Source organism: Aulostomus chinensis, chromosome 9 (assembly GCF_037954235.1).
Source record: "Aulostomus chinensis isolate RoL2024-O1b breed Wild chromosome 9, RoL_Achi_v1.0, whole genome shotgun sequence".
In the NCBI taxonomy this organism is placed as follows: domain Eukaryota; kingdom Metazoa; phylum Chordata; class Actinopteri; order Syngnathiformes; family Aulostomidae; genus Aulostomus; species Aulostomus chinensis.
Genome location: NC_141328.1, coordinates 10689444 through 10702418, shown reverse-complemented (window position 1 = coordinate 10702418; position 12975 = coordinate 10689444). Strand labels below are relative to the sequence as shown.

Here is a 12975-nt window from a genome sequence, read left to right as displayed (position 1 = left end):
TGACAGACCAACTGTTTGAAAGAGCTCATGTCTAGGACATAGCTTCATCGATTAAATCCTGCTATAAAATAGTGAATGTAGAGTATGTGAGCTTTATGTTATAGCATCTTTCTTTTAAATTGCTATGTATCACTTTTACTTTCACTGTACCTATTTTGCTTGTACCTTACATACTGATGGCAAGTAGATGGCAGCACCCAAAATCTTGTAGGTTGAGTCAACCTACAGATTCATCAGTCTTGCAATATTTAATTTTACCAGCAGATGAAGACAAAGAGGCAGAAATTCTGTCACACTTTTATTGGAAGAAAGCTGTTTTCGAGCACATTTAACCAGATGAGTCACTATAACAGAGTAATAGGAGGACATCACTATTTATAAATAAATCAATGGTACATGATGGTTTGTTAAAATATTACTGGGGATAAAGTTTATTGTATATGCTGTATATTGGACACTCCAAAATGCAAAGCAAACAGACACAAACTTTCATGTCTTTATCCCGATATGATATCTTTAAAATAATGTGTTTTCACGATGGGATAAACATGCTACCCCTACTGTAAACATCAAATTCCTTGTAACGTAGATAATCTTTCAGTCTGGGAGGAAGAGGAAGGAAGTTGATGAAAATTGATGCCCTCAACCGCAAGCGATTGAGATGCTCCCTTATCCGCAACCGACACAGGTGCTTTAGGCTCCGTGCATTTGCTGAAATCCATAAATGTACAATAGTCACACATCCAACTTAAGTTGTAAAATCTCATTTGTTGGTGGGTAAAAAATAAAGCAAGAAGAGGTATCACAGGATTCATTACTTTGAATGTGGCAGATCTCTGGCCATTGCTTCTGCTCTTTCAGTGCGACGTTAAGTTTGGTGCAAAAGGAGACTTGGTCGGTGTAGTCCAGCATGATCCGCACCACCTGAGCTGATAAGTGCTTGAGCCAGGACACTGTTATCACTTCACAGAACTGCAAAGGGACACACAAAGACATAATGTGGCTTTCAGAGGGAGATCTCAAAAGAAATTCTCCAGCATCTTGCTTTTATCCCATTTATCTGAGACAAGTTTAATCTCACCACCATATCTTTGATGACTGAGGTCGTCCATGGAGTGTAGTCATGGAAACGGTCACCATACGGACAGTCAAAGCAACGCTTCACATCATAACCATGGTTTAGAATCATTCTTAGCATGACTTCATCTTTCAAGGCATACTGCAATGCTGAGGGGAAGTGTGTTGTGTTGACACGGGAGTAGTAATTTACATTTGCCCCAAACTTCAGCAAAGTGTTGATCAGTTCATAATTGCCCTGTCTAAGAGCCACTTGCAAACAATTGATGGGATCCTGGTTTACCATTGCCCCAGCCTCTAACAGCAAGCGGGTGCACTGAAGATCATTGTTAGACACAGAAAAAAAGAGGCTAGACCGGCGCTCATCGTCATAGCCATGGCGCACTCGTGGGTGCAGCATGAAGTTTGGATCATAACCAGCTTTGAGAAGCAACTCCACACAATCGGCATGTCCACCAGCAGCTGCAGAGTGGAGAGGACTCATCCCACTTTCCTTTACAGCTTCCAGCTTAGTCACTGGGATGAGCTGCTCCAACGCCCTGTCAAGGAAACCAGACCATAGTTTACAGTAAATTTCACAAGTAAGAAAGTCAAATGTTTTAAGGTTGATATTGCTCACAGTATATGACCATGGTATGCCACGCGATGAATTGGCAGGTGCCCACTGGGCAAAGGTCTATTGGGATCTGCACCATATTCAAGTAGCAAGGATATTATGTCAGGGTTTCCAGATGCTGCTGCATCGAACAAGACAGTGCTGGACTCTGATTCACACCACACATGGGCCCCTGCAAATGAAATACATTTTCTGTCACAATTTGTAAGGACATTTCATTGAAATTTTCCTAACAGTACTGAAAGATGACACTTTTCAAAATTCTGAAATGCCAAAATTTTGCACTGATACTAAACCACAAATTGTCAGATATATCTATTCTGATATCATAGAGTATGAAATAACAAATCTTTATTTGCCTCTAGGAGCACCACAATCTGTATAAGTTGCAACCTATTTTTCCTGAGACTCTCAATTCAGGAGAACTACCACAAAACCTTTTTAACATGCAAAAAAAAAATGCCAGAAACCACAAAAGTCACAAAATATAGCACATTTGATGACACAGTATTCTGATACACAGAAATGATCAAATATACCTTTCTGTAACAGCACCTCCACCACGCTTAGATGTCCATTTTGTGCAGCCAGCGCCAACGGTGTTTTATATTTGATGTCACATGCATTTGGGTCAGCACCAGACTCTAAGAGCAAATAGACAAAGTTCTCCAGGCCTAAAAATGCTGACTCATGTAGAGCTGTCCTGTTTAGTGGTCCTGTTTGATCTACTTTGGCATTGAAGCGAAGCAATAAAGTTGCCAAGTCATACTGGTCATTCAGGATAGCTGAAAAAAATAAGGGGGAACAGAAAGAAAAATTATATAAGAACTAGTTAACATCTTTTTTAAAAATAAAGGTATATTTTAAATTAAATCTGCGCCCAATACCTGCCACTAATGGAGAATCCTGCTCATCATTCTGGAGATCTGGGCTAGAACCATTGTGTAATAGAAATGTGGCATTCTCTCTATGTCCATGAACCACGGCTAGAAACAGGGGTGTCTCACCCTTTAGAGTACGACACTGGGCTGCTCCTGGTGGTGATGCTAGAATCCAAACATCAAAATGATAAATATACTAGAGTAAAAAAGCAAGTATGGTAAATCATTAGTCATTCTTTGAGGAAAAACCTGAAAAAATCATCTCTAGTATCCCTTTGCGCTCCTGCACTGCAGCCCCATGCAGAGGAAGCCATCCTTGTTCATCAACTCTCGATAGATTTTCTGGTTGTGCTGTCAGTCTGTTAAGTACTTCCTCATCTCCTGCATATAAAGACATGGTATAAGGAATGTGATGTGCAAATCAGCTTTAGTGGGTTAAAGAACCACACTCAAAGGGCCAAAACTTTTTCTTTAGCAACCAAAACTGAATGATGGTCAAAAGAAAACACACATTCTGTTGTTAGAATGCAAAAATTGTTCTAAAATCCCATGCTCCAATGATTGATTATTTCAGCTTTTACATAGTTATAAAGGTATAAGGTGCATATGTTACATTACAGGTTAATTATTTATGTTGGTAACTCTTGAGGGGCGGCACGGTGGTGCAGTGGTTCGTACTGTCGCCTCACAGCAAGAAGGTTCCAGGTTTCAGCTACAGCTTAGGCACAGGGTCTTTCTTTTTGGAGTTAGCATGTTCTCCCAGCGCCTGCTTGGATTCTCTCCAGGTACACCAGCTTCCTCCCACAGTCCAAGGATATGCAAATGGAGACTAGGCTAATTGGATACTCTAGATTGACCGTAGGTGAGTGTTAACGGTTGCCTGTCTATATGTGTTGGCCCTGCAATGGACTGGCGACTTGTCCAGGATGTACCCCACCTCAAGTTCGAAAGCTGCTGGATAGGCTCCAGCTGTCTCCCGCAACCCTTAGCAGGATAGGTGGAAGAAAATGGATGGATGATAACTCTTTGATCTGAACCAAGAGAATACAATTCTACCGCAACATAAGAAATGAGTGCTTAACATAAGCCATCCAGTGCATTATGATCAACTCCAATATAACAGTATGTTCCATGTAAAATGTCACTCTGTTTCCTTATCAAATTTTTCAAAAAATAGTAAAAACGAGCAAACATAATAGGGTCTTCACCTGAAGTACCTTCAGGCTCAGGCCCTAATAAAAAATAATTGGGCATTATTATCTCACAAAAGTGAAAACATTATAAACAGTGATTTACAGTATATTTTTCAGAAGTATTTTTTAAACTGTTTTTTCAATTGAACATTAGATTCTTATGTTAAAGGCCCTATCACCATCTTACCCTCTTTTATTGCTTTGAAAATTTCATCAGGGTCTTCACTGGCTTTCAGATCACTACAGAAATTAATTAAGCAGAGAAAAATGATTCAAACAATAAACAAGGGATAAACAACATCCATGCACACAATGTTATTGCAGTGCAGATAACCTTGGATTCAGTCCTTTGAGCTTTCTATATTGAATAAGACTTTGTTCTATTATATATTGGGTTGCTTCATCTTGATCCAAGTCATCCTCAGATTGATAAAATTGATCCTCTGCTTCTGAGGTCATCTGTTTATCCAAAAAGAACGTTTGCTTCAAGGTTTGCTGTAGGAAGATACAACCATTAAGGATCACAGGACATTCAATCTGGTGCCCAAAACTTTGCACACCACTAACTTGCAGCCTGAATACCAAGAAGAAAAGGAACTACGGTGCAAATAAGCATGCAACAGTTGTGGTTTATGTTTTCCCATTATTGAAACAGATGGCCAGTTGTTCGGTAACAAAGACATATATTCTGAATATTAAAGTTATGATTTCAGTACAGATATATTTTTTCCTATTTCTGTTCAGTATCTCTTAACCCAAAAGATCTGATGTTTTACAGAAAATGTATCGTATTTCCTTCTCAGTGTAGCCAAAACCTGGATACAACAACCATACACCGTACAAATGATTGCTGGTATCATTGTTAGTATTGCTCACAGAACAACATGAAGAATGTGGAAATAGAATAGATTAAGTTTAAAAGACATGTTTACAGCTTTAGAAGTGCTGCTCCATAGAAATGGAAGAACTTAGCACAAAAATCAATGCATTCAACAGTCAAATTCATATTGCAACAGCCTAATTAATCATGTTTAACTCTTTTTTGTATCTGGTGTTTACCTTCAGTCAAATAGCTGTGCTCCCTCTGTGGCTTTTACAGCAGTAAGGCCAATGGACTCCTCTGTACCCACACATACAGCAGCTATTTATATCTCCTCTTCTATAAATATCAGATCACGGGGCCATCCCAGCCTGCACCTGGCTTTGACCCACTGAGCCCAACAGAACAGGACTGCATCCTTTCCCTAGGAATACATAGAATATAAACTGAAGCCAATTTTTACAGTCAGTTGAGTTTTTCATCCATTTGATTGTGTGTTCATCGCTGTTGTTGATGTTATTGTTGTTGTTGTGTTGTAGTGTCCAAAATGAGAAAAGCAGTGTCTGTAATTAAAAGATGTGCCTGTTTATCAAATAATGACATCATTAAAATGCTCACTGAGGCAGTCAACTGCTGCTGTTCAGTTGTTTGGTCAATCACCTCTACATAAGCTTCAACTGAGGCAAAACAGGGTGAAGGCCTGGCCAGGCTCTGAGTCTTGGATACCCATTTAGAGCAAGTGGAGTGGGAATGCATAAACATCTCTTTTGACTGAAATTTGAGGAAAGGTTCTCAAGTAACACGTATGTATTTTTCTTTTGCAATATTTGTCCCTCTCAAACAGGGGCCCAGCAGGCCTCTAGCCATAGTCACTGGCTGTTTGTCTCAGCTGCCTCTGACATCCCTTTAATGGTTTTGTGCAGGCTCTGGCCTCTGACTCACAGATCTTTAAGCAGCCTGGTGGTAGATGCTGCCATGCACCCTCTGCACCCCACTTCCACTGGTTAGACTTGGGTGTTCCAGCCATGATGTTGTATTTCAGCACTAGCTTGGCATAGCGTAGCTGTGTCCACTGGTAAGCTTCATCCACTGAGTCCTCCCAGGGTATGGTGAATTCAATGATGAAATCTTTCTTCAGAGAAGGGGACCAGAATACCATGTCAGGTCTGACGGTAGTAGTTGTGATCTCTGGAGGGAAAACAAGCTGCTGGCCAACATCCACCAACATCTTCCAGTCACAAGCTGCTAGAAACTGATTGCAGCGCTTCAACAGTGTGGGGTGGCTCCTGGCTACTTTTGCCCCCTGTCAATATGTGTCTGAGGGAACCTGGCTTGGAGCAGAGGACACATCCTGGATCTTCACCTACCCACTGATGAAGATTCCTTGGTGCTGGTAGGACATCCTAAGTAGCTTTGATGATAAAGCTGAGTCGCTTTGCTTCCATGCTCCACAAATCTTTCTAGCAGATCCTCCACCTTTCCACACTCACATCGTATCCATTGTCCCTATTTACCAAGGGAAACTGCCTTGGCCCACCTTGCTGATTCCTCCTGGCAGCACATTTCGTCTAGCACCAATTTCCTCCATCCAGTGCTGTGGTTCATTTCCTGGAACCGTCACCTTATCGTGGAGGAGGAGTTTGAGTGCCTTAAGGACCCTAGGAGCAATGCTGTCGGGGACGTTTTGCACCTAGAAGGGTGTCCCAAGGCAGACTGATTCTAGGCGAAGGGTCAGACAAAGAATGGTTCAGAAGACTCTTCATGGGGAATAAGAGGAAGAGTCTGTGTACCTAATCCGGAGGGTTACCGGGTAGCCAGGCCTGGGGTAGATAGGTCCAGTGCAGTGTAGATCAGGCAGCAGACCAAGGTGGGGGCCTTGGCCATCTGATCCCCGTCTATGGAAGCTAGCTTTTGGGACATTAATGTCAACTCTCTAGCGGGGAAGGAGCCAAAGATAGTGGTTAGCGATACAGGCTACATATAGTCTGTCTCACCTCGACACATAGCTGCAGTTCCGGAACCCAAGTCCTTGAGAGGGGCTGAACTCTCTCTTTTGCTGGAGTTGTTCCAGGTGTGAGGTGGAGGGCTGGGGTGGACAGACCCAAACGAGTAGTGAGGTTCTGCTGGGGACGCCTGGCGGAAGAAGCTATCAAGATGATCTTCAATTCCCACCTCTGGCAGAGCTTTGATTGCAACCCGAGGGCAGTGAGGGACATTGAGTCTGAATGGACCTTGTTCCACTCTGCCATTGTCAAGGCGGCTGTTGTGAGTTACGGCTGCAAGGCTGGTAGTGGTAGTCGCGACAGTCATCCCCGAACCCGCTGGTGGACACCAGAGGTGAGGTGAGCTGTCAGGATGAAGAAGGAGGCCTACAGGGCGTGGTTTCTCCAGAGGCAGCCAACTGATACCAGTGGGCCAAGCAGCGTGCAGTCGTGGCAGTCACTTAGGCAAAAAATTGGCCTAGGAGGAGGTCAGTGAGGCCATGGAGGATGACATCTCTGAAAATGTTCTGGCAAACTATCCATCGCCTCAGTGGGGGAAGGGAGCAACTTACTCATACTGTCTACTGTGGGGGCGGGAGGCTGCTGACATCAACTGGGAGAAAGTCAGACAGTGGAAAGAATTCTTTGAGGAACTCCTCAATCCCACCAACACATACTGTATTCCATGGAGGAAACAGAGGCAGGGGAGGACTTGGGGAGGGGCTTTCCAATCTCCAGGGCAGAAGTCACCGTGACAGTGAAACAACTCCATGGTGGCAGAGCTCCAGGGTTGGATGAGATCTGCCCTGGGTATGTCAAGGCCCTGGATGTTGTAGGGCTGTCATGCCAGGCAGTGCTGTTGGAGAGGCAGACTGGGATGATGGTCCCCATCTTAAAGAAAGGGAATCAGAGGGTGTGTTCCAACTATCGGGGATCACACTCCTCAGCCTTCCTTGATTTACCAGTCAGTCTATGTACCAGCCCTCACCTATGGTCATGAGCTTTGGATAATGACAGAAAGATAGAGATTGTGAATACAAACAGCGGAAATGAGGTTCCTCCGCAGGGTGCCTGGGCTCTAGAGAGAAGCTTAGACATTTGGGAGGGAGCTGCTGCTCTTCCATGTCATGTCGAGAGGAGTCAGTTGAGGTAGTTCAGGCATCTGATGAGATTGCCTACTGGACGCCTCCCTCAAGAGGTTTTCCAGACACATCAAACCAGGAGGAGGCCCGGGGCTGACCTAGGATGCACTGGAGGGATTACATCTCTTGGCTGGCCTTGGAATGCCTTGGGATTCCCCGCAAGAGCTGGTAGAAGTGGCTGTAGAGAAGGCAGTCTGGGATTCCTTACTGAGGCTGCTGTCCCCACAACCCGGACCTGGATAAGCATAAGACGATGACAATGGTGCCTTGGCTGTGCTCCAAACTGGCTGCCTAGCTGATAGTCTGAGGCCTCCTCTTCCTTGCTGGACATGTCCCACTATGTCTGCACGTCTGAAAATAATCATTGCATCCTACACTGCACTGGCTGGTCTCCATTTGCAGCCTGTCACCAAAGTTGGTTAGTTTTTACTCACTGCTGCATCTCGGGATTCACTCAGTGTCATCTGGAGCCCTACTTTACAGAACTTGAATTCCTCTGTGAGACTGGTGAGGGGCACTTTAAGGGCTCAGTTTCTGTAGAGACCTATGGTGCTAAGGCATCGTGAAACTGCAAGCCATCTCCTGATGTAGCCTGTGATTCCTCGTTCCAGCTTCTCCACCGTTGAGATTGGGACTTCAAAAACTATAAGGGGCCACAGCAACCAGGAAAGAAATCCTTGGGGCAGTGGTGGTCAAAGTAGTAATGTCATCCATATAAGCTCTGAGAGGAGGGAGGTGCACGTCTGAGTTAATCCATGTTCATGTAGCAATTTTCTGATGCTTGAGGACATATCTTAGGAAAACAAAACTCCAAATTGCATTTATGAGTATGTCTGCATTCAAATCGCTGTGAATCAACGCAGACCCTGAAAGGCAGGCTCAGGCAGACAGGCTTTCACATGTTGCAAAGCCACTGGGCGAGCCACAAGCTCCTGCCCTACTCCATTCGGTCAGACTCTGAGGAGTAGAGAAGACGATGGCGGATGCACAAGACTGTTTCACCTGTCAGAAGAAAAAAATGGGCTTTGCCGGCAAGTTAAATTTGAAGCCGGATGCTGTGCTTTCCATCAAGACAACATCAAGTGGACAGTCTGTAGCCTATCTTTACTGGTAAATTTAATTTTCTGTTGGGTGCTAATAATTTAACCACCGGTCCTAACCAGGTGACCCACCATTGAAGGGCCCCCGCCGGCTCCTGTTATCCAGTACAGCAGGCGTTTCAAGCAGGAAGGACACATCAGGCGCCTGCCCATCCTCTCCCCCATCTTCTCAATCCACAATGAGACCAAGATGTCCTGTCCGCCCCAGCGGTCTTGCTGCGTCTGTTTCCGTTATAGTGCAGAGGTTCGGGATGGCAAGCTTGTGGGTTTGAACTCGTGGTGGGATTTTTCCCACACAATAAATACATGTAGATAAACATTTTCTTTGTAAAATTTAAAATTAAAAGCTGTCATATTAATTAATAAATAAATGCAAGCTATTCAAAATGCACCTCATCTTAAGATGAAGTGTAAGTCACATGTTTTTCCCAAAGGTGTGGGGAATTGGGGGTGCGTCACTCCAGTTGGGCTATAGAAGGGGATGGGCTGCCAAAAAAGTTTGGGAAATTCTGTGCTAAAATGTTCCAAGCATCCAGAGAACCCTGCTATTCCTGCCCTCTGTCAAGATGTATCGATGTGCCTATTCCTTTCAAGGTATCCAGACATTCTCTTAACCATGATGCTGAAGAAAATTTTACCCTCCACATTTAACTGGGATGTTGGTCAAAATTGGTTGATGTTCTCTGCCTCCTTCTTCTTTGGGATCAACTTGAAGGGATCTTTGCAGAAAAAAAAACTTGAAGGGATCTTTGTAGAACCGTGTTCTTTCTTCCTCCTACATTTCCATAAGTTCTCTGTTCTGCGAAGGGATGCCAATCGATTTGTTTTACTGCTTCTGAAGTTGTCTCCTCTGTTGGATGACATGCTTGATCTCCTGTTGCCTCCTGAATATTGGTGTAGTTGGAGCCTTTTTCCACCTTTCCCTTCTTGAACACCAGAAGATGTCCCCCAACCTTTCCAGCATCTTTTACATTGTGTATTTGAGTTGAGTCAAGTCGTTGTTGATTGTTTCCCACAGTTTTTTGTCAGCAGCTGCTGACCATTTCACATGCAGTCTGTGCCCGGAAAGTCTTCCCTCAATTGCGGGTGTGGGAGGCTGGGTGGGATTCTTTGATGATGCCATCTTTATTCTTGAGGGTGCTTCCTCCATGGCAGTGGCACTGATACACTGCAAGCTGGGGTTAGAGTCAAGCTGCTGTGCTTCATTCGACTGATTTGCCTCCTTTTGCAGATAGTAGTTCATGCGAAGCCCCCGTCTCTGACTCCCCTAACAGTTTCTCTTGATGCAATTTCCTTCCATCCACAAGCACATATCTCCAATGTGTGGCCGTCAGTCAGCTACGGATAGCTATGACAGTTTCTGTGGTGCTCTCTTGGTCTGTGCTTTTGCTGCTCATAGTCATTTACAGTCCAAGTGTTGGAGATGAGTCAAAGGAGTGAAGCTCCGAGCTACATTTTTTCCAGTTCTCCTGCCATTATCTTACTAATGATGCTGATGTCCTTGAGTGTATCATGAGTGTTTGAAACTATTAATGACTAGCAACAACCAGGAAGATCAGAGACCCTGACCAAGCACCCTAGCTGCTCCACCCTTGCTTCCTCCTTCCTATACTGAGGCTAAAGGGAAACCCACCAACACACAACCCTAGTTATCTAGTAACAACCCATTTACATACAGGGAAAAAGATAGGACACCTTCCCCAAGGCCATGATGTGGCCTTGGGGAAGGTGGAATCAGAAGTGACAGGCATTCGAGGGCAGCAAGGAAGTAGGGATAGTTCAGTGGGACTGGAAGATAGAGCTGGGAGGGAATGGGGCTGCAAGCAATATACAACCATTGTGGAACAGAGAAGAACAGCTGATTGGGTAATGGTAAAGATGTAGATCAACTTTGTGGGATAAAGGTGGCAACTGGATGACAACACTAAAGCTCTTAGAAAAGTTGCAACAGGAGGAATCAGAGAAAGTAGGGCCAGGGAGAGAAAGGGAAAGAAAGGGACAAATGAGGGAGAGAAAGCATTTATCATTATTAAACAACAACTGGCACAAGCAGCCAAAATGGCCACGCCTGACTATTCTAAACCCTTCCACCTGGATGTTAATGAAAAGAATGCCTTTGAGAATGCCTTATTGTTTCAAAGGGGGTTGGGGGAAGATTTGTATTGATGTGCCACAGCTAAAACCTGGATGAAACAACGTCAGGGCAACCAACATGGGCCATGATGCGCATATTCATACCAATCATCCAATAGCGTCATTTATCTCAAGCCAAGCATTTACACTTCCCACACAGAAGAAAAAAACCTGACCTCATTGTTGGAACAAACACACCTTCATTTTACTGGTGAAAGAGCTAACATGTCGGATGATATGCAACTGGGTGAAACACACCATTGCAAAGTCATCACTTATATCGAACTAAATACACATAAAGGACTGACAAACACTCCCCTAGTGAATCCTGACAAAACATACCATACTGACAGAACAAGGAAAGCTTTGTCCATTTACCAGCTCTCATACAGAGGACTGCATGACCACTATAAGACTGCACCAAGAAATGAGTGATTACATCAGGGCACTAAATGTAAATGTAACTGGTCTCTCCTTACAGGTGGAGGAAGCCCTCCTGAAGGAACCAGCTGAGCAGGTCCCAACTTTTATACAAGTGGGAGATTGGATATTAAAGCCACAGATTACAGTTTGAAGGTACAACTAGATGACAAACCCAGTAACTGGTGTAACGAAACACAATGCATGCTAGCTGAAACCCAGGGGAAAGAAATTTGACAGACATGACAGAGTCTTAAGGATAGAATGAGGACAAAGAGTTGGGACTATGCATCCCTGTTTGAGCGACTGGGTTGTGACTAAACAACAGGTCTGATCACCCTGTTGGTAACATCACTACTCATTGCATTTACCCCTCTTACGGATAGAACTGCAGTTTTACAAGGCCACAAGCCCGCCTATCAAAGGCATGAAAATTATTGGTTTATCTCTATTAGAGAGAGTCCATAGGGGATACACTCCTCTCAACCCACCAGTAACTTTCACACAACCAGAACGCTCCTCTCTGCATGACTGGCAATGATACCTGTTTGCTAAAACGGGGCCATGAAAGTGTCGAGTCTCTCAAGCTGGAATGGTGCCTCTTCACGATAAATGTAACAGGGTGGGATAATGCAACCAAATTGAAATTTGCCTGGTCTGATGTAAATTTGTACTTTGGGGGACATGTCCGCAATTATTCCGCCATGATGGGGCAGAAAATGTACCATTGTGTCCTTAATAGCCCCCATAACTATTGTAAAAGCAATGGCTACAGACCTGGTAGGGGCCCATGTCAACTCCCCCAGGGGGGTGACACTAAAGGAAAGTCCAGTTTGATTTAGATGCAAATCCCAGCCTACATTGATGCCATTGGGATACCCTGAGGCGTTCCTGATGAATACAAACTAGTTGACCAAATTGCAGCAGGTTGGGAGCCATCCCTATTCTGGTGGGTAACTATAAACAAGAATGTAGACCGGATAAATTATATCCCCTTTAACCTCCAAAGATTAAGCAATATGACTATTTTCGTCTGTTCTCTTTTCGTAGCTATAATGGGTGTTTCTATGTGCTGACAGCTTAGGAAACTACAGACATGGGTAGCTTGCCCATATCCATCCCATTGGGGTCTGTTCCCTCCAGTCAGTTGTCTGTACATGCTGTCACAAGGATTTTCCCCTGTCATCAGCTGATCTTTCTCAGCAGTCACTGAATGCATCCAGACGTTCAGATTTCAAAAACACAGGACGAGATGTGAACAATCCTTTAAGTGCAAGCATGTAGGTGGGGTGTTCAGGGTTCAGTGTATGGATCTACTGCTGTGTGGAGAATAGACATTGGGACTTTTTGGTTTTCAGTTTTTTTTTAATAAATATATATTTAATCAATATGTTTTTGCCCATGTCATGTTACCCAGTGACTTCAAATCATTATTACAAGATATTTTTACTGGCCTGGAAAAGTTTGGCAGAACTCTTTTTTTTTTTTTAGAATTATACCATTTCATGAATTTGGACAATGCTTTATTATGTTAAATATTTTAGATACTTTTAGATAGTAAATTTCACTATTATTACTAGACTGAAAGGCAAGTGAGATGCACCTCTTTTT

General features: G+C 43.8%; 1 protein-coding gene across 1 annotated transcript; it reads right to left on the bottom strand.

Moving 5' to 3' along the window:
• Positions 1-328: 328 nt before the first annotated feature.
• Positions 329-4923, bottom strand: asb14b (ankyrin repeat and SOCS box containing 14b). Its single transcript, XM_086212643.1, has 10 exons — positions 4827-4923; positions 4102-4262; positions 3955-4007; positions 2824-2955; positions 2581-2739; positions 2233-2478; positions 1697-1865; positions 1082-1616; positions 819-972; positions 329-711 (listed from the first exon to the last, which is right to left on the bottom strand). Exons 2-10 carry the CDS (start codon positions 4224-4226, stop codon positions 533-535), a joined length of 1752 nt encoding a protein of 583 aa, XP_086068769.1. The 5' UTR covers positions 4227-4262; positions 4827-4923; the 3' UTR covers positions 329-532.
• Between the last annotated feature and the right edge of the window lie 8052 nt (positions 4924-12975).

Coding starts and splice junctions, on each gene's coding strand:
- asb14b (XM_086212643.1), bottom strand. CDS start 4,226: ATGACCTCAGAAGCAGAGGATCAATTTTATCAATCTGAGGATGACTTG. Junction 1,617..1,696: donor GCATACCATGGTCATATACT/GTGAGCAATATC, acceptor TTTCCTTGACAG/GGCGTTGGAGCAGCTCATCC. Junction 712..818: donor AGAGATCTGCCACATTCAAA/GTAATGAATCCT, acceptor TATGGATTTCAG/CAAATGCACGGAGCCTAAAG.